General features: G+C 34.6%; 1 protein-coding gene across 32 annotated transcripts in view; it reads right to left on the bottom strand.

Annotated features, from left to right (window-relative positions):
* Positions 1–23,757, bottom strand: part of MUC19 (mucin 19, oligomeric) — a 137,753-nt gene that overhangs the window by 53,464 nt on the left and 60,532 nt on the right. For 20 of the 32 annotated variants that reach the window (XM_077170533.1, XM_077170561.1, XM_077170536.1 and 17 more), the window contains 26 exons: positions 23,417–23,569; positions 22,937–23,089; positions 22,457–22,609; positions 21,978–22,130; positions 21,498–21,650; positions 21,020–21,172; positions 20,542–20,694; positions 20,065–20,217; positions 19,590–19,742; positions 19,114–19,266; positions 18,637–18,789; positions 18,159–18,311; positions 17,682–17,834; positions 17,204–17,356; positions 16,727–16,879; positions 16,249–16,401; positions 15,776–15,928; positions 15,301–15,453; positions 14,821–14,973; positions 9,612–9,671; positions 8,752–8,977; positions 7,934–8,051; positions 7,436–7,496; positions 3,220–3,317; positions 1,112–1,322; positions 350–472 (listed from right to left, as the gene is read on the bottom strand). In XM_077170533.1, coding sequence (XP_077026648.1) covers positions 350–472; positions 1,112–1,322; positions 3,220–3,317; positions 7,436–7,496; positions 7,934–8,051; positions 8,752–8,977; positions 9,612–9,671; positions 14,821–14,973; positions 15,301–15,453; positions 15,776–15,928; positions 16,249–16,401; positions 16,727–16,879; positions 17,204–17,356; positions 17,682–17,834; positions 18,159–18,311; positions 18,637–18,789; positions 19,114–19,266; positions 19,590–19,742; positions 20,065–20,217; positions 20,542–20,694; positions 21,020–21,172; positions 21,498–21,650; positions 21,978–22,130; positions 22,457–22,609; positions 22,937–23,089; positions 23,417–23,569 — 3,804 coding nt within the window. The remainder of the gene's footprint in view (positions 1–349; positions 473–1,111; positions 1,323–3,219; positions 3,318–7,435; positions 7,497–7,933; positions 8,052–8,751; positions 8,978–9,611; positions 9,672–14,820; positions 14,974–15,300; positions 15,454–15,775; positions 15,929–16,248; positions 16,402–16,726; positions 16,880–17,203; positions 17,357–17,681; positions 17,835–18,158; positions 18,312–18,636; positions 18,790–19,113; positions 19,267–19,589; positions 19,743–20,064; positions 20,218–20,541; positions 20,695–21,019; positions 21,173–21,497; positions 21,651–21,977; positions 22,131–22,456; positions 22,610–22,936; positions 23,090–23,416; positions 23,570–23,757) is intronic. The other 12 variants (XM_077170565.1, XM_077170566.1, XM_077170552.1 and 9 more) reach the window with 11 other exon arrangements.

The raw sequence follows: 23,757 nt of genomic DNA, 5'->3' as shown, positions 1-23,757 counted from the left end.
GTGGAGAGAGAAACTTCACACGTTCGCTTTCAGAGTCTCTCTAAACCAGGTTCTGTCTGGGATGATGAAAAGGTTTAGGTAACAGATAGTGGTGATTGATGCACAACATTATGAATGTAATTCATATCACTGCACTGCACTCTTGGAAAAGGCAAAAATGGCAATTTTTATGTTTTACAGATGTGACCACAGTAACAACTTTTTAAAGTCTTTCTAACACTCTTAAGGAGTTTTGCAAGGAGGATAGTGTAGGAGTAGGTGAGTATCTCATTGTTATAGCTAAGACTCCATCATATTTGCATCAATGCATTTTCAATTGTTTTGGTGTAAATACTTTTACGTGTTTTACCTTCAGGGCACGTGCAGCCACTCACACATTCACTGTCTTGGAAAGGAGCCAAATTAAAACAAGTCGCAGGATTTGAGGGTCCACATTCTTTGTAGATCTGTTTTCCTGGACATGTATCCTTTTCTGGAGAAATATATATACATGGATATTAGGGAGAAATGCATGTGGTAAATACAAAATATTTCAAATAAGGTTCTGTGAGGTTATTTTCAAGGTATAAGTCAGTATTTAAAAGTATTCAATGTAATCAAAGTATGCAAATCCCTGTATATGATATTTTATGAAATAACATTTAACTGGGGTGAAATGTATATTGTATATCATTTCATTTCATTTCCATCTGAAATTGATATTCTACATGTTTTATAACTAATGAGGATTGAACTAAGTATAAATGCAAAGTATATTTATATTTGTATGAAGCTCATATTTATGTTTTACTAATCTTCAGTAAATACATAGCACTAATCAGGATACTTTAGATAATTTTTCCAGTTTTTGTTTAATAGGATTTACACATCCTCCCCCACCCCACTCTAAAGACAGCAGAGTTTTCTAATTAAGATCTTAGCACAACTGTGGCAAGTCATTTTACAAAAATGTGCCTCAGTTTTCTCACAAGTACATGGGAGAGATAAGGCTCAGCCATTCTAAAATCATTTCCAGGGTTTAGAGTCACTTCAAATAATCTCTTGAAACAAGCTTAGCTTTGAAGTGCTACAGAAACTTCATTTCAAATCCACAATAAAAGTAAAAACCTACTGCAGACCACATCAGGATGGTTTCTCCAGGATTCGTAGGTGCCAGGACCATCTGAAGCACAGAGGCGGGACAATTCTGAATAAGTGTGACAGGCAGATTTTTTGCCTTTACTTCGGCAGTATTCATCAATGCAGATCTTTTTGTAGTCATTGGAAAAAGCGGCAACCTTTCCACAGTTCTCAAAGTAGATTCCCATAATTTCATTACAGTGCTATGAAATAAAGTATGATGTTGATTAAAATATGAGGAAAAGAGATAATAACATACACTTTTAAGGAAAACGTTAATAAACTAATGCATTGTTTGCATAATATACTCTAGTTTGGCAGGGAGGATTGTTGCATGCTGATTGAAACTGAAGTTTCTGAAATATTATAGTTGGTACAGAGACTCCAGAAAGATTACTGGCACCTCTGGCACTTTGGATGGCAATACATGACTTCAAAAATTGTAAGTAAACTATTACAATGTCTCTGGATGTGACATGAGTTTAGAAAATGGAAGGAGTGAGGAAAGGAGAGATTAGTTGGTGACAGAAATTGGAACAGCAAATGATCAATTACCACCAAAGACAGGAAGGATCTTGGCCTTTTAACTGTAACTCTGCTCATATTTCATGAGCAAACACATGACAATAAAATATAGTGTCTCTGTCCTTTCTTGGTGGGGACAATATGAGTTTGTTCTGGAAAAACACATTAATTCTCATGACGGTTAAAGATGTAAAGTCCTACGTAACTGAATCAAAAAAGTTCAAGTTTTAACATATTTCAATTACCACATATCTGTTTTTAACAGTTCGTCTTCAGAGAACCACAAAAGCCACTCTCAAACAAATGCACAGTGTGCACCAGTTAAGCACTGGGAAGGCTGGATAGTGGTCTCCAAGTAAAAGAACACCACTGGAGTCTCCTGAGTGAAATAAAATCTTCAGAGTTGATTTTTTATCTATTATCCTTTGTATTTCTTTATCAGTAGTTCTTAGGCTTCTTAGGATAAGAAAGAACACTTTGAATCCTCTGGGCCTACCACAACGTTTTACACAGAATAGGTCCTTAGTAAATTCACACAGATTTCAGCATAAATTTACATATTATTTCAACTAACATTTTTGGGCAACCAGGAGTAAATTTTCACACATTATGCAACTATCACAACATATAGAGCTTAATCCTTGTCATCACAGAAGACATAATCCTATAAGGAATTTATTTTAAAAAATGGGGACAATCTTATATGTGCCATGTGAGTGGCATAGGGTGACAGAAGGAGAAAGCAATTCCAACTGCAACTACAATGATCAAGAAGAATTTTACATGGAAGATGGTAGACTATTTTCTTACATAGTGATATGTCTTAATTTGCTTTGCAAGAAGATGACAAGGAGGTTACAAAGTCACAAATGCAATACCCATTGTCAATGTAACAAAACTTCTTCTATTCATACTATAATATCACATATTTTATGGAAGTAGCAATTTAATCTTGTCTTGATATTGAGAATTTTGCTCTAGGTTAAAAAATGAATATATGAACATTCAGTCCATCATCAAATGGATACTTTCTATAACATTCAACATAATAGAATTATGTAAGTGCAGAAAATTCACAAAGAAAATGATAAATGTTGTCATGTTGTAGTAAAAATATCTCCTTTGATTTCTTAAAAGGAAACAAAAAATATGGGAATGACAAATCACAATGAATACCTAAGGAAAAAGTAAAAGAATTAGAGCAGAAAGTAATTCTTAAGGATACAGTACACAGCCTTCCACAACTGTAAGAGAAAACTCAAGTTAGTACCCATAAAGAGATGATGATAGAGAGGGGATGTATGTCAGTTTAGAGATAACTTAAAATGCTACACAAAGGAAATAAGCACTGTTACACTAATAGATAATGAATATCATAATGTTTTATGGGGAAAAAACTTATTTTAGTACCTATAGCTAAACCTGAGAAACAGACTACAGGGACAATGGAGAGGAAGCAGTTGCATAATTCTAAGAATAAGTTATGAGTGCTTAGAAATGAATGTAGGCTATCTAAATTGAAACCAAGGAGGACACTGCTGAAATTTGCTATGAGGTAAAATAGAAATTTCTTACCTGTACTCCAGCTTCACAGACTTCATAGGGTTTACTAACAACTTCGGGACAATTACCAGGAATTTTACTATCGGCAATATGATCCTTGCTGTATTCTCCTTGAAAAGAAAGTTGTTAAATATAATTACTACAAATTTAAGATGTTAAATTCAAGCCCCAAGGTAGCCACAAAGAAAACATATGAAAAATATATTCAGAAAGAAATGAGAAAGGACTCAAAATGGTACAATAAATAAATTAAATAAATAAAAGTGTAGGCATTAAAAGAAAAACTGAGGGATAAAAGAGGTATAGGATGTACAAAAAGCAAGTAGCAAAATAGAAGAAAGTCTTGCAATTTGGTAGTTACTTTAAATGTAAAAGGATTAAATACTCCAGTCAAAACGTAGAGGTTGGCAGAATGGATCAAAATCATGGCCTAACTCTGTGCTACTTACTAGAATCTCACTCTAAATTCAAAGATACAAGCATGTTAAAAGAGAAAGGGTAGAACAAATACACCATACAAATAGTAACCAAAAGAGAGCTGGAGAGGCAATACCGTCAGAAAAAATAGACTTTAAGACAGAAACTATTATGAGGAACAAAGAGAGACCCCATATACTGATAAAGCGGTCAATTCAACAAGAAAACATTAGAAATATATATGGATCTAAAGGCAGAGACCCAAAACATATGAAACAAATACTGACAAGTTTGAAAAGAAGAGTAGGTGGTTCTACATTAATAATAGGGGGCTTCACTTCAATACTGCCAATAATAAACAAAACAACTAAACAGAAGACCAATAAGAAGATAGAAGACATATATTGAACACTTCAACCAACAATAGAATAGAGGAGAATACAACAATACAGAATGCAAAAACAGAGAAGAAAATATATTCTTCTCTAGTGTGCATGGATCATGCTTCAGGTTATACCATATGTTAGATCACAAAACAAGTCTAAGTTAATTTTAAAATATTGAAATCATATAACGGATCTTTTTTCTGATCACAATGGAATGAAGCTAGAAATCAATAACAGGAAGAAGTGGACAAGTCACAAATAAATGGAAATCAAACAATGGACTCTGAACCAAAAAGTCAAATAAGAAATCACAAGGGAAATTAGGAAATATATTGATGCAAGGGAAAATGAAATCACAACATGCCAAAACATATGGGATGCAGCAAAGATTGTGGTAAAAGGAGAATATATAGCTCTAAATGTCTACATTAAAAAAGAAAAAAAAAATCTCAAGTCACAGCTGTAGGAGTCTAGAAAAAGAAGAGCAAAGTAAACCAAAATTGAGCAGGGGAAACAGCAAAGGAAACAGCAAAGATTAGAGTAGGGATAAATGAAATAGAGAATTTTAGAACTTTGGAGAAAAGCAACAAAACCAAAAGTTAGTTTTTTGAAAAGATCAATAAAGTAGATATAATTTTGACTAGGCTGACAAAGAAAAAAAAGAGTAAAGACTCACATAACTAAAATCAAAAATGAAAGGAGAGCATTACTACCCTACATAAATAAAAAGGATTCTAAGAGGATACCATTAAGAACTGCACGCCAACCAATTAGATAACCCTGAAAAAAATGGACAAAGTCTTAGAAACTTACAAACTACCTATTGTGATTCAAGAAGAAATAGATCTCATAGACTAATAACAAGTAAAGAGAATGAATGAGTAATAAAAAACCTACGAACAAACAAAAGCTCAGCACAAGATGGTTTCACTGATGAATTTTACCACTAATCTCAAGAAGAATAAATACCAATCCTTCTCAAACTCTTCCAAACAAAATAAAGAGGAGGGAACAATTCCTCATTCTAAGAGGTCAACATCACCCTAATACCAAAGCCAGATAATGATAAAACAAGAAAAGAAAATTACACACCAGTATCCCTTATGAACATAGTTGCACAAATCTTCAAAAGAAAAAAAAAAAAAATACAAGCAAAGCAAATCAACAGCATAGTAAAAGTTTATACACTGTGATCAAGTGTGTTTTATCCCAGGTATGCTAGAGTGGTGCAATATTAGAAATACAATGAATGTAACACTTTAATAAAAGGCACAGAAAGAAAACCATGATAATTTCAATTGATGACAAAACATTGCTTCAAAAAATCAAAGAAGACCTAAATAAATGGAAAGATATTCCATGTTCATGAATTGGAAGACTAAATATTGTTAAGATGTCAGTTCTATCTAAGGTGATTTACAGATTCAATACTCCCAGTGAAAATTCCAATACCCTTCTTTGCAGAAATGGAAAAGCTCATCTTGAAATTATTATGGAAGAATAAGGGGCCTCAAACGGCCAAAACCATCTTGAAAAAGAATGAAATTGGAGGATTCACACATCTAAAAAGTTATTAAAAAGCCACAATCATTAAAACAACATGGTGCTGCACAAAGGCAGACATAGAGACCAATGGAATCAAAATGAGAATTCAGAAATAAGCCCTCACATCTTTGGCCAATTTATTTTGGAGCAGGGTGCCAAGTAAAATCAATGAAGAAAGAGTAATTTCATCAACTAATGTTGCTAGGGGAAGCTGGATATCCACGTGCAAAATAATATACATCATATATAAAAATTAAATAAAAATGGATCTGAGACCTAAATATGAAAACCAAAACTATAAAACTCCTAGGAAAAAAATAGGGATGTATTTTCAAGATCTTGTGTTAAGCTATGGTTTCTTAGACTTTACATTAAAAGCATGAACAACAAAAGAAAAAAAATACATGGATTGGACTTCATCAAAATTAAAAATTTTGTGCCTCAAAATAATTCATAAAGGTAAAAAGACAACCTACAGAATGGGAAAAAATATTGGGGAACCACATATTAAATAAGGGTTTAATATCCAAAATAAAGAAACCTTAAAAATCAAAAACCAAAAGACAAACAATCCAATTAAACATTTTTTAAAGACTTAAATAGATAGCTCTCCAAAGATGATGATATACAACTGTCCAGAAAGCACATGAAAACATGCTTAACATCATTAGCCACTAGAGAAATGCAAATTAAAATCACAAGATACCATTTCACACCCACTAGAATGATTACTATTAAAAACCAAAAATCAGTAAGTGTTGAAGAAGATGTGGAGAAATAGAAACACTCATTCATTGTTGGTGGGAAGGTAAAATGGGACAGCCACTGTGGAGAACAGTTGGGCAATTTGTCAGAAAGTTAAGTGTAGAATTACCATATGATGCAGCATTCTGACTTCTATATATATATACTTCAAAAAAATTAAAAGCAAAAACTCAAACAGATATTTGCACACTGATGTTCATAGTTGCATATTCATAATTGCCAAAAGATCAAAGCAACCCAACTGTGCCTCAACAGATCAGTGGATAAACAAAATGTGGTATATACATATAATGGAATATTATTCAGCCATACAAAGAAATGAAGTTCTGATATATGTGACAACATGGATGAATCTGGAAGATATCATGTCAGTGAAATAAGCCAGACACAATGGGAAAAATATTGTTTGCTCTCACAGAAATTAAATAATTAGAATATGCAACTCACAGAATCAAAAACTACAATACAGGTTGCCAGGGCTAGGGTGGGGCCAGGGAATGGGGAGTTAATGCTTCATTGGCTCACAGTTTCTATTGAGGGTGATGGAAAAGTTTTGGCAATGGATGGTAGTGATAGTAGCACAACAATGTGTATATAATTAACAGCACTAAATTGACTATTTGAATGTAGTTAAAAGGGGGAATTTCGAGGTGTATATAAATTACTAGAATAAAAATTTTAAAACAACCATAGGACTGTAAAACACAGTGAACATGGTGTCAACTATGGACGATAGTTAATGTAATTATAATATTGTTGTTTCAGCAATTGCAACAAAGTTACCATACTAATGCAAAGTGTTGATAAGAGAGAAAACTGTGGGGGGAGGCATGGGAGAGTATGTGGGAACTGGGTATTTTCTGCATGATTTTTCTATAAACCTACTTAATAATAATATAAACCTTTCTAATAAAAGAAAGAAAGCACTGTTTACATTATGATATTCATTTTATAAGTTATTTCCAAGCTACATATGGACTTAATGATTTTTATTTTAATAATTTCTCCTTCTTTAGACAAGTGCAAATTGTTTATTATTATATTTATCCAAATATGAAATAATACTTTATAATTTCTCCATAACAAGTAATTTTCTTAGACATAAGAGATCTTACCTGAAGTGCTGTTGAAGTTACCACAAAGACCACAAGTAGCATATGGCTTGTGAAGAGTGAGCTTTAAAATAAATTACATTTATATGTTTATAAAATCCTTAAAATATCTCAAAACAAAAATTTACCCAAACCAAAGGACAAGGCCTCCTTGTAGTCAGTAACCTAAACTGGCTACTTTGGGGTGTATAATAGGACCTGATTCAAGGGCCTGAATCACAAATTCAGAATACATAAGGAATCAACACTTACTGGCTATGTGTCTTTAGACAGATTCTTTAGCTTTTCTTAGCCTGCATTTGCTGAATTCCATAATCTATAGACTAAGAATAGAATGTACTTCAAGGTATATTGGCTATTAAATGACATTAATGCTTGTTACAGTGACAGATACATAGAATTCTAAATAAAAATGATCTACTATTTTCATACTATTTTTATAATTGAGAGTAAAAAAATAAATAAAACATAGGATTACAAGAAAATTAGAGACAGACTTACTGAGAGTTTGTTATTTTTGTCCCACATTAAAGTTAGGATTCCTCTACGGCTCTTCAAGAGGTAATATTCCCCGTGTTTTTTAATGTGAATCAATTTATTGTTATATGGTACTTGTGCACTGTAAAGCATCAAATACAAGTATATTAAAATGTAATAAAACATTATTATTATAAGCATGTTTTTTTCTGATAAATCATGTTTCTATATTTAACATCTTATAAAACTGGCTACTACCTATTAAAGGGTTTTTTTTATTTCAGAAGAGAAGACAATGACTTTTTTCTAGTAACTGAGGGACTTTTATGGAATGGTGAATAGATCTGTGGGGCTATGGAGAAATAAACAAGATGAAGCATTGGATCGAGTAAGGATAAATTATCACATAGCTACAACTATTCATATAGAGAATATGATGTCTCATTTTCTTAACCCTTCCAAATTTGAATTACTGTTTTTAAAAATAATGTCTTAAGAGTTTCAATCTATTGTAAAGTCGTAAATACACATTTAGTGTAAAACCTGAAAATGAAAATTGAAATATTCTGCTAACAGTTTTGTTGACTATGCATATTGCCCAAAATCTAGATCACAGAAATGCCAACTTATAGAATTGCCATTTTTTCACCTTGTTATAGGGATAACAATCCTAAATATAGCAAAGTCTTATACATTTATTAAACTCCTGTCCAAGTATTTATTATAAACTTCAACACAAGCAGTAAAATACAAGGGGAATAACATCTCTTCCCTCTCCATCCTTTTGTTCAGGTTACTACAAAGAATTCCATAGCATTTATCCGAAATACTGAGACATTTACCTTTCTCCATTAACCAAAATTATATCACCGAAAATTGAGACTTCATTATTGTCAATTATGACTGTTATTTTTTCAATATCACTATCATTGTTTCTTTTGATCTCAATATTGAAATCTCCAGATTCAACGCAATGACGGCAGAAAGTATACGTGCACGAGGACTCGAAGGAAAACATATGGCCATTGAAGGTTTTATAAGCGCCTTTGCCCCAACTAGACACTTCACCTACAAGACATTCAGAGAAGAGTATTTGTAATTATTTAGAATGATTGATGAACCTTCTAGTTCTGATTTTTTTAAATTATTGATGCACCGAGAAGAAAAAATCACAGAAAGGCTCCATCCTCACAGCCATTACTAAATCAATACTTTCTGTTCTACTGATACTGCAAAAAACATGCTAAAATTAGTACCTGAGTATATCCTTAGAATACCTGAATTTTGTTGTTGTGGCTAAAGTAAAACAAGAACAGAAGCATCTTGCTTCACAAAGGAAAAGGGAAATGGTTTCTACTATAGGGGAAGGTATATAGAGGGCAGTTTGATGTGTTTGTTTGTTTTGCTACTTGTGGAGATCTAATGTTGATTTTCTAATTTTCCTAATATTGAATGATTTTAAATAATTATATTGTGTCTGTGTGTGTGTGTGTGTGTTTAGGTGTGTGTTCATATATGTGTGTATTAATATATCTTAGAGGAAAAATAATACAAATGTGATATCAATTACAGGTTCATTGATCAAACAGACAAGTGATAAACTAATTTTTAAAGCTAGTTTCAAATCTTCTTGCTTTGTAGCCTCATTTGGTACAGCCTTGGACATAGACGTATGGATGAAAATAGAGACAGTTTTACTTACCAATTATTTCATTTGTTTCTGAGTATTTTGGAGTTGCTTCTGGAATATGAGATCCTTTATCTATTCAACACAAATACAGATTATTTAAATTTCAAAACGTATATTGATCTAAAATATCCAGGATATTTAGACATCCTTATGGGAAATTAAGTTTGTATTGAAGGTTATCAATGAACTTCTTTGTCCTGAATATATAACTTGACTTTGTAAAAAGTGGAATTTGCCAAGGTCATTATATATAATTCTCTCTCTAGTCCATATTTTTTCCAAGAACAATCAGCTACAATGTGTTCAGGAATCATTAAGAGCCTAAAAATTTGGGGCCAAGTACAATTATTAACCTATGCAGCATCCCTTACAGAACTATTTTTTCAAATTTAAAAACAACATTTTGTTAGCCCATTTTTTTTATTAAAAGCCATTACCCAAACAGGTCTAAGGTAGATTTCATTAAATCTGTCTATTAACTAATACTAACAATTTGATTATCTATATATGAGGGAAATTCAATTCTCTGGACCAAAGGGGAAAATCCATAAACCTTGAAATTTTAAGTTTCCCATGAATGTTTCCTTTCTAATGTCTTGATCTGTTTATTTAACCAAATAAATTTTCGTGAAATCTTAGGGCAAGACCTAAAAGCAAATAAAACAGAACAACGACAAAGGAGAATATTTCAACAGAACATTAAAGCCTTTTTAACAATGAGATTATTATCTTTCTTGAGGCTACAAGTCTTACAAGTTTGTCTTCCCTTGTAGTGCAAACAGGTAGAATTCCTAATTTATCTATAAGGTCATTTAAAAATAATGTATCTCAAAACAATAAAGGGGAACCTACAGCATGTTTTATTCAAATTCACTTTAAAATATAATTTAAACTTTCTTACTCATGGAATTGCTTCAAATACCTAATCAGTCATCTAGATTTATACTCACAAAGAGGCACTTATAAGCTCAATAAGTGAAACCCACATAATAAATATCAAGTCCTAGTAAACCAATAATCACCAGAACATTTCAAAATTATATGGTTATGCATGTGTATACATTTAATATATGTGTATATATGTACACACACATATATAAATAACTTTCTAAACACTCAAGCAATCATAAATCAAACTACTTGAAGTATTTAGTGACCCATATATACTGTAGTCAGATGAATTTGTGATACCGATCTTAATACAAAAGTGATTAAGATGCTTTCTGTATAAAATCTTCCTTGGTAAACCATGAATAAAAATTAAAATCTGATGGATAAACCATTTATCCAAGCTCAGCAGTGCTAATGCTAACAAACTTAGGACCATGTGAAGCAGCAGAGGGAAAAATGTTACCGACTCAACAACCAGCCAGAGTAACTAAATTAAATGCACTGTTACTAGATGAATTGATGCCAAATTACTTCGTTCCAGATCAAGAGACTTAAAATTTGTCCAGGGAAAGATGAAGGATTTAAGCAGACAAGGTTCCATGCCTCCTAACCCAGCAAACAAACTTGCTCCTGCTTTGATTTGTTTTACATTAGGGAGTTCTAGGTAAAATTTCAAGATGCCAACTGAATAAAGGTTTCTGCATTCACAGAAATTGGAAGCATGAAAACCACTAATCTAGGTGAATTGACAACTTTGCTAAAGTCAAGAGATCCAGAATCTCCCATTTCAAAGCCATTAGATTTATTCTCAATAGGTACACTGTCAGAAAGAACACTAATTAACAAAAGTCCACCTAATTTGGAAAATCAAAGCAGTCAGAACCTGACTTCCAGATAACAGAAAAATCTCAAATTGTTAACCAAATTGTTAACTCCACAACAGATAAAAAGCAATTAATTTTTAATGCAATTTTATTGAGCTATGCTCCCACACCATGCAGTCCATCAAAAGTATACAATCAATGGCTCACAGTATCATCACATAGTTGTGTAATCATCAACAAGCAATTAATTTTTAATAAATTTTTCAGTTACAGAATCTAAATGTGAATACCGGAGCTAAAGGTGGTGTATCTGTGATTAGGAATTCAGTACCCTTTAAAATATTTGTACCAATTACACTTAAACAAAATCAATGACAGTAAGTGCTAAATGATTCCAAATGTCCTAGTTCCACTGAAGTGTTGATATCAAAATTGATAATTAAAGATTAAGAACTGCCTAAGATAAAATTATTATTTCAATATGACCAAATATTTTTGTAATAGATTCACTGAGGGCCAATCCTAAATAGAGTCAACCATGACTACACTATACTATATCTCTTGATCCTTTAATTTTACTGAAGAAAAATAAATATGTTAATGTTAAATTTGAATTCTAAATATGAATTCTGAACATTTTCAGAACACCCAGGTCATTAGAAATGGCTCCACAGTTTTGGCATCATCTACTCCTATGGCATGGAAGTCTTTCCAACACTGTTACCAGTATCCAGACCTCACAATAAATATTATCTTAACAATTATGTACCACAAATTCCCAGACTATTCAATACACTGTTTCCATTCAATGAAAATACTAAATTTGGTGAGAAAATTGTTCTTAAAGAATGGAACAGGGTATTCTACCTAGCAATGAAACTGCAGAAAAATCACAGCCACCAAGTACAGATTCAGGATACAAAATTCTAGGCTAACAACTTGGCTGCCACACTAGGAACCTATTCAACTGACCTAACTACTGACTCAACTTTATAATTTTAGGATAAAGACAATGAAAAGAATTTCATATCAACATATTCACAACCACAAAACTAGCTCCACATCCTAAGCCAAAATAATATTGTGACTCTTGCCTGATCATATCTAAATACATTTCAATGCTTCAGGATTCTGACTTGCTTTAAAAATTATTATTAACAATGAATTTATAATTTCATTGTTTTTAAATAATATACATTGGAATTTGGGCTTTCTCTGATCAGAAATAAATCTCAATGCCTAAGACAAGGAACCATATCCAGTAAGTTCCTTTGCATTATCAAAGGTACCTGTATCACTAAAGTCAGTTTCACCAAATTCCTTTAGTTCAGAAGCACCAACACCATGGCCTGCTATACCCTTCCTTCCTCCATCATTCTCAGAATCAGAAGACCAAGGGATTCCTCCCAATGGAAAATGAAAATGTGAGTAAACGAAATAAAGAAGAAATAAATTAATTTGGATTACTTGGGAACAAATTCCAGGTTGAGATACCTGAGCCACTGATAGAAGATCCAGGACTCAAATATTCAGCCCCAGCAGATCTAGTGTTGGTCTTTTGATTCCAATCAAATCCACTGTTTCCAAAACCCTTTTAATCAAATGACCCCAAATTGAATTCTGAATTTTCAGAGATATGATTAGAATATTCAGTCATATTTCTTATACTAGAGTCATGTGTTGAAAACAAAATAACGATCACAAGAATTAATTTCTACGCATGCCACGACTCAAAACTGTTCTGTACATAGAAATTAACTAGCAATACCTAGAGCACTGGAGGTAGAGCCTCCAGAATCACAAACTCCATCTCATCAACGTCTCTACCACTAAGACCACTTCCACCTAATCAATCTGAACCATAATTTCCAACAGCAAATTGATTTCCACCTTTCCTTACTGCAAGTCCAAAATTTGAAGACCAGGAGCTTCTAACTAATGATAAAACTAAAATGTTCTTAAAAGAAAGGATGAAAGGTTGAAATCACTTCAATTTCACCTAGAGTCCAGGCTGGTAAAATGCTTGTGTTACATACAGGCATCAAACCTGAGGCCTATGGGTTCAGGCCCAGAAAATATGCCGCTGCACATTTCACTCTCATTGGTCCACTACCTCCAAATTCCTTTTCACTGAATGCCCTAAGACAAAATCCCAGATTTCCAAATTACTGCCACAAGTTCATATCCATTTCTTACACTACTACTTCAAGCAAAATATTGAACACTTATTATCACAACATACTTCTAAATTTTATAACTCAGAACTTTCTATGGTCAAAAATAACACATCAACACCACAACTACTGTGACTAGATTCTCTACTGCTGTTTATTTAATTTGGAATAAGGCCATTATCACCAAATTGATGTGAACCAGAAATTCCAACATCAAACTGATTTCCACCCTTCCTTTCTCCAGGTCCACAGTGTACCTATCTAATGAAAACTAAAAAAGTAACTAAAATAAAGGATGAAAGTTTAGAACCAACTCAGTTTCACTTAAAGTGTTCAGGTTGGTAGAATGCCTGAGCTACATGCAGAGATCAGACCTGAAACCCATGGATTCAAGACAAGAAAATGTGCTGCTTCATGTTTCACTTTCTTCAGTCCATTACCTACAAATTCTTTTTCACAGACTGATCCAGGACAAACTTCCACATTTCCAAATAACTACGAACAAGTTGACATGCAATACTTAAACAACTACTTCCAGGATATTATTAAATGATTATCATCCAACATACTTCAGTAAATTTTATGATTCTAACTTTTTTATGCACAAATTAAATATTAGCACCTAACCAACAGAACAAAATTTCTTGTTATCTTTTATTCCATTTGTACAAAAGAAACTGTGAACAAATTGCTTGGACTAGAATCCTTAAAACCAATTCCACTCTTTTCTCCTTTTGTCATGGTCAAAAACCAAAAGAGCAGACAACAGAGATATAAAATTTGATAATACTGAATGAGAAAAGAATGAAATTAATTTAGATTTAGCAAAGTCAGAGCATAAGATTAGACTACTTGAGCCACCAGAATCAAGTCCACTGCAGCTCATATCACTCCAAACAGTAACACTCCTTCCAAAGCCCCTTTCACCAAGGTTCCCAATACTAATTCCCCAACCTCCAGTAAGGTCACCTAAAGCATTATCATCATTTCTTCCAATGATACCACCTACAGAATGCAAAATAATTGTCATCAGAATAAACTTCAATAAATTTTACAATTCAGAACAATTTTATCCACAGAAATTAAAGATCAAACCATAAGCACCAGAACTAGATTCTTATTTATTTTATTCAATTAAAGCTATGGATATTACCACCAAATTTATTTGAAACAAAACCTCCCAAACCATATTCAGCTTTACCACATTTCATTCTAACCCAAAACTAAAATCTCAGGTCCTAGCTGTTAATAGAGAAATGAAATACTCTAAATTGAGAGAGGAAAGGAAAACCAACTTAGATGTTGCCAGAGGAGAGCCCAAGATTAGACTACCTGCACCACTGGCATCAAGTCCACTGCTGCTCATATCGCTCCAGCCAGTTCCAGGGCTTCCAAAACCCTGTTCTCCAAGGTTCCCAAAACTTATTTCCCAACCTCCAGTTAGGTCACCTAAAATATTATCGTCACTTCTTCCAAAGATACCACCTACAGAATGTAAAATAATGTCATCAGAAAATGCTTCAATAAGTTTTAGGATTCAGAACTATTTTATACACAGAAATTATGAATCAAACCCTAATACCAGTACTAGATTCTTATGTATACTTTGTTCAATTAACACTATGAACATTATCATTAACATTATTTGAACAAGAACCTCCAAAACCAAAATGAGCTTCATCATATATTGTCCTAGCTCAAAACTAAAACATCAAGTCTTTGCTGTTAACAGAGATATATAGTGTTATAAATTGATAGAGGAAAGGAATACCAACTTAGATGCTGCCAGAGCAGAGCCCAAGATTAGACTACCTGCATCACTGGCATCAAGTCCACTGCTGCTCATATCGCTCCAGCCAGTTCCAGGGCTTCCAAAACCCTGTTCAACAAGGTTCCCAATATTGATTCCCCAACCTCCAATTAGGTCACCTAAAGTATTATCATCACTGCTTCCAAAGATACCACCTACAGAATTCAAAATGACAGTCATCAGAATATACTTCTATAATTTTATAATCAGAACCATTTTATCCACAGAAATTACAGATCAAACCCTAAGTACTGGAACTAGAGTCTTACATATAATTTATTCGAATACACTGTGATCATTATCACCAAATTTATTTAAACCAGAACCTCGAACCAAAATGGGCTTCATCATAAATTGTCCTAGCCAAAGGCTAAAATATCAAGTTCATGATGCTAAAAGAGAAATAATGCTATGAATTGATAGAGGAAAAGAAAATCAACTTAGATGTTGCCAGAGCAGAGCCCAAGATTAAACTACCTGTGCCACTGGCATCAAGTCCACTGCTGCTCAAATCACTCCAGCCAGTTCCAGGGCTTCCAAAACCCTGTTCAACAAGGTTCCCAATATTGATTCCCAAACCTCCAATTAGGTCACCTAAAGTATTATCATCATTGCTTCCAAAGATACCACCTACAGAATGCAAAATAATGGTCATTAGAATACACTTCAATGAATTTTATGATGCAGAATTATTTTATCCACAGATATTAAAGATCAAGCTCTACGTACTGGAACTAGATTCTTTAATATCTTTTACTCCATTAACACTATGCCCATTATCACCAAAAGTATGAGAACAAAACTTCCACACCAAAATGAGCTTCACCTATTTTGTCCTAACCCAAAACTAAAAGACCAGTCTATGCTGCTAACAGAGAAACGGTATAAATTGATAGAGGAAAGGAAAACCAACTTAGATGTTGCCAGAGCAGAGCCCAAGATTAGACTACCTGTGCCACTGGCATCAAGTCCACTGCTGCTCAAATCGCTCCAGTCAGTTCCAGGGCTTCCAACACCCTGTTCAACAAGGTTCCCAATATTGATTCCCAAACCTCCAATTAGGTCACCTAAAGTATTATCATCATTGCTTCCAAAGATACCACCTACAGAATGCAAAATAACGGTCATCAGAATACACTTCAATGAATTTTATGAATCAGAACTATTATATCCACAGAAATTAAAGATCAAACTCTAAGTACTGGAACTAGATTCTTTAACATCTTTTACTCCATTAACACTATGCCCATTATCACCAAAAGTATGAGAACAAAACTTCCAAAACCAAAATGAGCTTCACCTATTTTGTCCTAACCCAAAACTAAAAGACCAGTCTATGCTGCTAACAGAAAAATAAATAGTATAAATTTATAGAGGAGAGGAAAACCAACTTAGATGTTGCCAGAGCAGAGCTCAAGATTAGACTACCTGTGCCACTGGCATCAAGTCCACTGCTGCTCAAATCGCTCCAGTCAGTTCCAGGGCTTCCAACACCCTGTTCAACAAGGTTCCCAATATTGATTCCCAAACCTCCAATTAGGTCACCTAAAGTATTATCATCATTGCTTCCAAAGATACCACCTACAGAATGCAAAATAACGGTCATCAGAATACACTTCAATGAATTTTATGAATCAGAACTATTATATCCACAGAAATTAAAGATCAAACTCTAAGTACTGGAACTAGATTCTTTAACATCTTTTACTCCATTAACACTATGCCCATTATCACCAAAAGTATGAGAACAAAACTTCCAAAACCAAAATGAGCTTACCTATTTTGTCCTAACCCAAAACTAAAAGACCATTCTATGCTGCTAACAGAGAAATAAACGGTATAAATTGATAGAGGAAAGGAAAACCAACTTAGATGTTGCCAGAGCAGAGCCCAAGATTAGACTACCTGTCCCACTGGAATCAAGTCCACTGCTGCTCAAATCGCTCCAGTCAGTTCCAGGGCTTCCAACACCCTGTTCAACAAGGTTCCCAATATTGATTCCCAAACCTCCAATTAGGTCACCTAAAGTATTATCATCATTGCTTCCAAAGATACCACCTACAGAATGCAAAATAACGGTCATCAGAATTCACTTCAATGAATTTTATGAATCAGAACTATTATATCCACAGAAATTAAAGATCAAACTCTAAGTACTGGAACTAGATTCTTTAATATCTTTTACTCCATTAACACTATGCCCATTATCACCAAAAGTATGAGAACAAAACTTCCAAAACCAAAATGAGTTCACCATATTTTGTCCTAACCCAAAACTAAAAGACCAGTCTATGCTGCTAACAGAAAAATAAATAGAATAAATTGATAGAGGAGAGGAAAACCAACTTAGATGTTGCCAGAGCAGAGCTCAAGATTAGACTACCTGTGCCACTGGCATCAAGTCCACTGCTGCTCAAATCGCTCCAGTCAGTTCCAGGGCTTCCAACACCCTGTTCAACAAGGTTCCCAATATTGATTCCCAAACCTCCAATTAGGTCACCTAAAGTATTATCATCATTGCTTCCAAAGATACCACCTACAGAATGCAAAATAACGGTCATCAGAATACACTTCAATAAATTTTATGACTCAGAACTATTTTATCCACAGAAATTAAAGATCAAACTCTAAGTACTGGAACTAGATTCTTTAATATCTTTTACTCCATTAACACTATGCCCATTATCACCAAAAGTATGAGAACAAAACTTCCAAAACCAAAATGAGCTTCACCAATTTGTCGTAACCCAAAACTAAAAGACCAGTCTATAATGCTAACAGAGAAATAAATAGTATAAATTGATAGAGGAGAGGAAAACCAACTTAGACGTTGCCAGAGCAGAGCTCAAGATTAGACTACCTGTGCCACTGGCATCAAGTCCACTGCTGCTCAAATCGCTCCAGTCAGTTCCAGGGTTTCCAAAACCCTGTTCAACAAGGTTCCCAATATTGATTCCCAAACCTCCAATTAGGTCACCTAAAGTATTATCATCACTGCTTCCAAAGATACCACCTACAGAATGCAAAATAACGGTCATCAGAATACACTTCAATGAATTCTATGATTCAGAACTATTTTATCCACAGAAATTAAAGATCAAACTCTACGTACTTGAACTAGATTCTTTAATATCTTTTACTCCATTAACACTATGCCCATTATCACCAACAGTATGAGAACCAAAATTCCAAAACCAAAATGAGCTTCACCTATTTTGTCCTAACCCAAAACTAAAAGACCAGTCTATGCTGCTAACAGAGAAATAAATAGTGTAAGTTGATAGAGGAAAGGAAAACCAACTTAGATGTTGCCAGAGCAGAGCCCAAGATTAGACTACCTGTGCCACTGGCATCAAGTCCACTGCTGCTCAAATCGCTCCAGTCAGTTCCAGGGCTTCCAACACCCTGTTCAACAAGGTTCCCAATATTGATTCCCAAACCTCCAGTTAGGTCACCTAAAGTATTATCATCATTGCTTCCAAAGAAACCACCTACAGAATGCAAAATAACGGTCATCAGAATACACTTTAATAAAGTTTATGATCCAAACTCTTTTATCCACAGAAATTAAAGATCAAACTCTAAGTACTGGAACTAGATTCTTTAATATCTTTTACTCCATTAACACTATGCCCATTATCACCAAAAGTATGAGAACAAAACTTCCAAAACCAAAATGAGTTCACCATATTTTGTCCTAACCCAAAACTAAAAGACCAGTCTATGCTGCTAACAGAAAAATAAATAGAATAAATTGATAGAGGAGAGGAAAACCAACTTAGATGTTGCCAGAGCAGAGCTCAAGATTAGACTACCTGTCCCACTGGAATCAAGTCCACTGCTGCTCAAATCGCTCCAGTCAGTTCCAGGGCTTCCAACACCCTGTTCAACAAGGTTCCCAATATTGATTCCCAAACCTCCAATTAGGTCACCTAAAGTATTATCATCATTGCTTCCAAAGATACCACCTACAGAACGCAAAATAATGGTCATCAGAATACACTTCAATGAATTTTATGATTCAGAACTATTTTATCCACAGAAATTAAAGATCAAACTCTAAGTACTGGAACTAGATTCTTTAATATCTTTTAACCCATTAACACTATGCCCATTGTCACCTAAAGTATTAGAACAAAACTTCCAAACCAAAATGATCTTCACCTATTTTGTCCTAACCCAAAACTAAAGGTCAGTCTATGCTGCTAACAGAGAAATAAATGGTATAAATTGATAGAGAAGAAGAAAACCAACTTAGATGTTGCCAGAGCAGAGCCCAAGATTAGACTACCTGTGCCACTGGCATCAAGTCCACTGCTGCTCAAATCACTCCAGCCAGTTCCAGGGCTTCCAAAACCCTGTTCAACAAGGTTCCCAATATTGATTCCCAAACCTCCAATTAGGTCACCTAAAGTATTATCATCATTGCTTCCAAAGATATCACCTACAGAATGCAAAATAACGGTCATCAGAATACAATTCAATGAATTTTATGATTCAGAACTATTTTATCCACAGAAATTAAAGCTCAAACTCTAAGTACTGGAACTAGATTCTTTAATATATTACTCCATTAATACTATGCCCATTGTCACCAAAAGTATTAGAACAAAACTTCCACACCAAAATGAGCTTCACCTATTTTGTCCTAACCCAAAATTAAAAGACCAGTCTATGCTGCTAACAGAGAAATAAACGGTATAAATTGATAGAGGAAAGGAAAACCAACTTAGATGTTGCCAGAGCAGAGCCAAAGATTAGACTACCTGTGCCACTGGCATCAAGTCCACTGCTGCTCAAATCGCTCCAGTCAGTTCCAGGGCTTCCAACACCCTGTTCAACAAGGTTCCCAATATTGATTCCCAAACCTCCAATTAGGTCACCTAAAGTATTATCATCATTGCTTCCAAAGATACCACCTACAGAATGCAAAATAACGGTCATCAGAATACACTTCAATGAATTTTATGAATCAGAACTATTATATCCACAGAAATTAAAGATCAAACTCTAGTACTGGAACTAGATTCTTTAATATCTTTTACTCCATTAACACTATGCCCATTATCACCAAAAGTATTAGGACAATACTTCCAAAACCAAAATGAGTTCACCATATTTTGTCCTAACCCAAAACTAAAAGACCAATCTATGCTCCTAACAGAGAAATAAATGGTATAAATTGATAGAGGAGAGGAAAACCAACTTAGATGTTGCCAGAGCAGAGCCCAAGATTAGACTACCTGTGCCACTGGCATCAAGTCCACTGCTGCTCAAATCGCTCCAGTCAGTTCCAGGGCTTCCAACACCCTGTTCAACAAGGTTCCCAATATTGAATCCCAAACCTCCAGTTAGGTCACCTAAAGTATTATCATCACTGCTTCCAAAGATACCACCTACAGAGTGTAAAATAATGGTCATCAGAATACACTTCAATAAATTTTATGATTCAGAATTGTTTTATCCACAGAAATTGAAGATCAAACTCTAAGTACTGGAACTAGATTCTTTAATATCTTTTACCCCATTAACACTATGCCCAGTATCACCAAAAGTATTAGAACAAAAGCTTCCAAACCAAAATGAACTTCACCATAATTTGTCCTAACCCAAAACTAAAGACCAGTCTATGCTGCTAACAGAGAAATAAATAGTATAAATTGATAGAGGAGAGGAAAACCAACTTAGATGTTGCCAGAGCAGAGCCCAAGATTAGACTACCTGTGCCACTGGCATCAAGTCCACTGCTGCTCAAATCGCTCCAGTCAGTTCCAGGGCTTCCAACACCCTGTTCAACAAGGTTCCCAATATTGAATCCCAAACCTCCAGTTAGGTCACCTAAAGTATTATCATCACTGCTTCCAAAGATACCACCTACAGAGTGTAAAATAATGGTCATCAGAATACACTTCAATAAATTTTATGATTCAGAATTGTTTTATCCACAGAAATTGAAGATCAAACTCTAAGTACTGGAACTAGATTCTTTAATATCTTTTACCCCATTAACACTATGCCCAGTATCACCAAAAGTATTAGAACAAAAGCTTCCAAACCAAAATGAACTTCACCATAATTTGTCCTAACCCAAAACTAAAGACCAGTCTATGCTGCTAACAGAGAAATAAATAGTATAAATTGATAGAGGAGAGGAAAACCAACTTAGATGTTGCCAGAGCAGAGCCCAAGATTAGACTACCTGTGCCACTGGCATCAAGTCCACTGCTGCTCAAATCGCTCCAGCCAGTTCCAGGGCTTCCAAAACCCTGTTCACCAAGGTTCCCAAAACTGAATCCCAAACCTCCAGCTAGGTCACCTAAAGTATTATCGTCACTGCTTCCAAAGATATCACCTACAGAGTGTAAAATAACCGTCATCAGAATACACTTCAATGAATTTTACGATTCAGAACTATTTTATCCACAGAAATTAAAGATCAAACTCTAAGTATTGGAACTAGATTCTTTAATATCTTTTACTCCATTAACACTATGCCCATTATCACCAAAAGTATTAGAACAAAAACTTTTAAAACCAAAATGAGCTTCACCATATTTTGTCCTAACCCAAAACTAAAAGACCAATCTATGCTGCTAACAGAGACATAAATGGTATAAATTGATAGAGGAAAGGAAAACCAACTTAGATGTTGCCAGAGCAGAGCCCAAGATTAGACTACCTGTGCCACTGGCATCAAGTCCACTGCTGCTCAAATCGCTCCTGCCAGTTCCAGGGCTTCCAAAACCCTGTTCACCAAGGTTCCCAAAACCGAATCCCAAACCTCCAGTTAGGTCACCTAAAGTATTATCATCACTGCTTCCAATGATACCACCTACAGAGTGCAAAATAACCGTCATCAGAATACACTTCAATGAATTTTATGATTCAGAACTATTTTATCCACAGAAATTAAAGATCAAACTCTAAGTATTGGAACTAGATTCTTTAATATCTTTTACTCCGTTAACACTATGCCCATTATCACCAAAAGTATTAGAACAAAAACTTCCAAAACCAAATGAGCTTCACCATATTTTGTCCAAACCCAAAACCAGAAGACCACTCTATGCTGTTAACAGAGAAATAAATGGTATAAATGGATAGAGGAGAGGAAAACCAACTTAGATGTTGCCAGAGCAGAGCCCAAGATTAGACTACCTGTGCCACTGGCATCAAGTCCACTGCTGCTCAAATCGCTCCTGCCAGTTCCAGGACTTCCAAAACCCTGTTCACCAAGGTTCCCAATATTGAATCCCAAACCTCCAGTTAGGTCACCTAAAGTATTATCGTCACTGCTTCCAAAGATATCACCTACAGAGTGTAAAATAACCGTCATCAGAATACACTTCAATGAATTTTACGATTCAGAACTATTTTATCCACAGAAATTAAAGATCAAACTCTAAGTATTGGAACTAGATTCTTTAATATCTTTTACTCCGTTAACACTATGCCCATTATCACCAAAAGTATTAGAACAAAAACTTCCAAAACCAAAATGAGCTTCACCATATTTTGTCCTAACCCAAAAGTAAAAGACCAATCTATGCTGCTAACAGAGACATAAATGGTATAAATTGATAGAGGAAAGGAAAACCAACTTAGATGTTGCCAGAGCAGAGCCCAAGATTAGACTACCTGTGCCACTGGCATCAAGTCCACTGCTGCTCAAATCGCTCCAGCCAGTTCCAGGGCTTCCAAAACCCTGTTCACCAAGGTTCCCAAAACCGAATCCCAAACCTCCAGTTAGGTCACCTAAAGTATTATCATCACTGCTTCCAATGATACCACCTACAGAGTGCAAAATAACCGTCATCAGAATACACTTCAATGAATTTTATGATTCAGAACTATTTTATCCACAGAAATTAAAGATCAAACTCTAAGTATTGGAACTAGATTCTTTAATATCTTTTACTCCGTTAACACTATGCCCATTATCACCAAAAGTATGAGAACAAAAACTTCCAAAACCAAAATGAGCTTCACCATATTTTGTCCTAACCCAAAACTAAAAGACTAGTCTATGCTGCTAACAGAGAAATAAATGGTATAAATTGATAGAGGAAAGGAAAACCAACTTAGATGTTGCCAGAGCAGAGCCCAAGATTAGACTACCTGTGCCACTGGCATCAAGTCCACTGCTGCTCAAATCGCTCCTGCCAGTTCCAGGGCTTCCAAAACCCTGTTCACCAAGGTTCCCAAAACCGAATCCCAAACCTCCAGTTAGGTCACCTAAAGCATTATCATCACTTCTTCCAGTGATACCACCTACAGAGTGCAAAATAATTGTCATCAGATCATGTTTCAATGAATGTTATACTCAGAACTATTTTATCCAGGAAAATTACACATCAAACCCTAAGCATTAGCACCAGATTGTTAGTATATTTTATTCTATTACCCATATGGACATCATCACCAAATTTATTTGTACCAGAAACTCCATAACCAAATTC

The sequence above is a fragment of the Tamandua tetradactyla genome, chromosome 7 (assembly GCF_023851605.1).
Source record: "Tamandua tetradactyla isolate mTamTet1 chromosome 7, mTamTet1.pri, whole genome shotgun sequence".
Classification (NCBI taxonomy): domain Eukaryota; kingdom Metazoa; phylum Chordata; class Mammalia; order Pilosa; family Myrmecophagidae; genus Tamandua; species Tamandua tetradactyla.
Note: the sequence above shows the minus strand (reverse complement) of the source record. Positions and strands in the feature narration are given on the sequence as shown.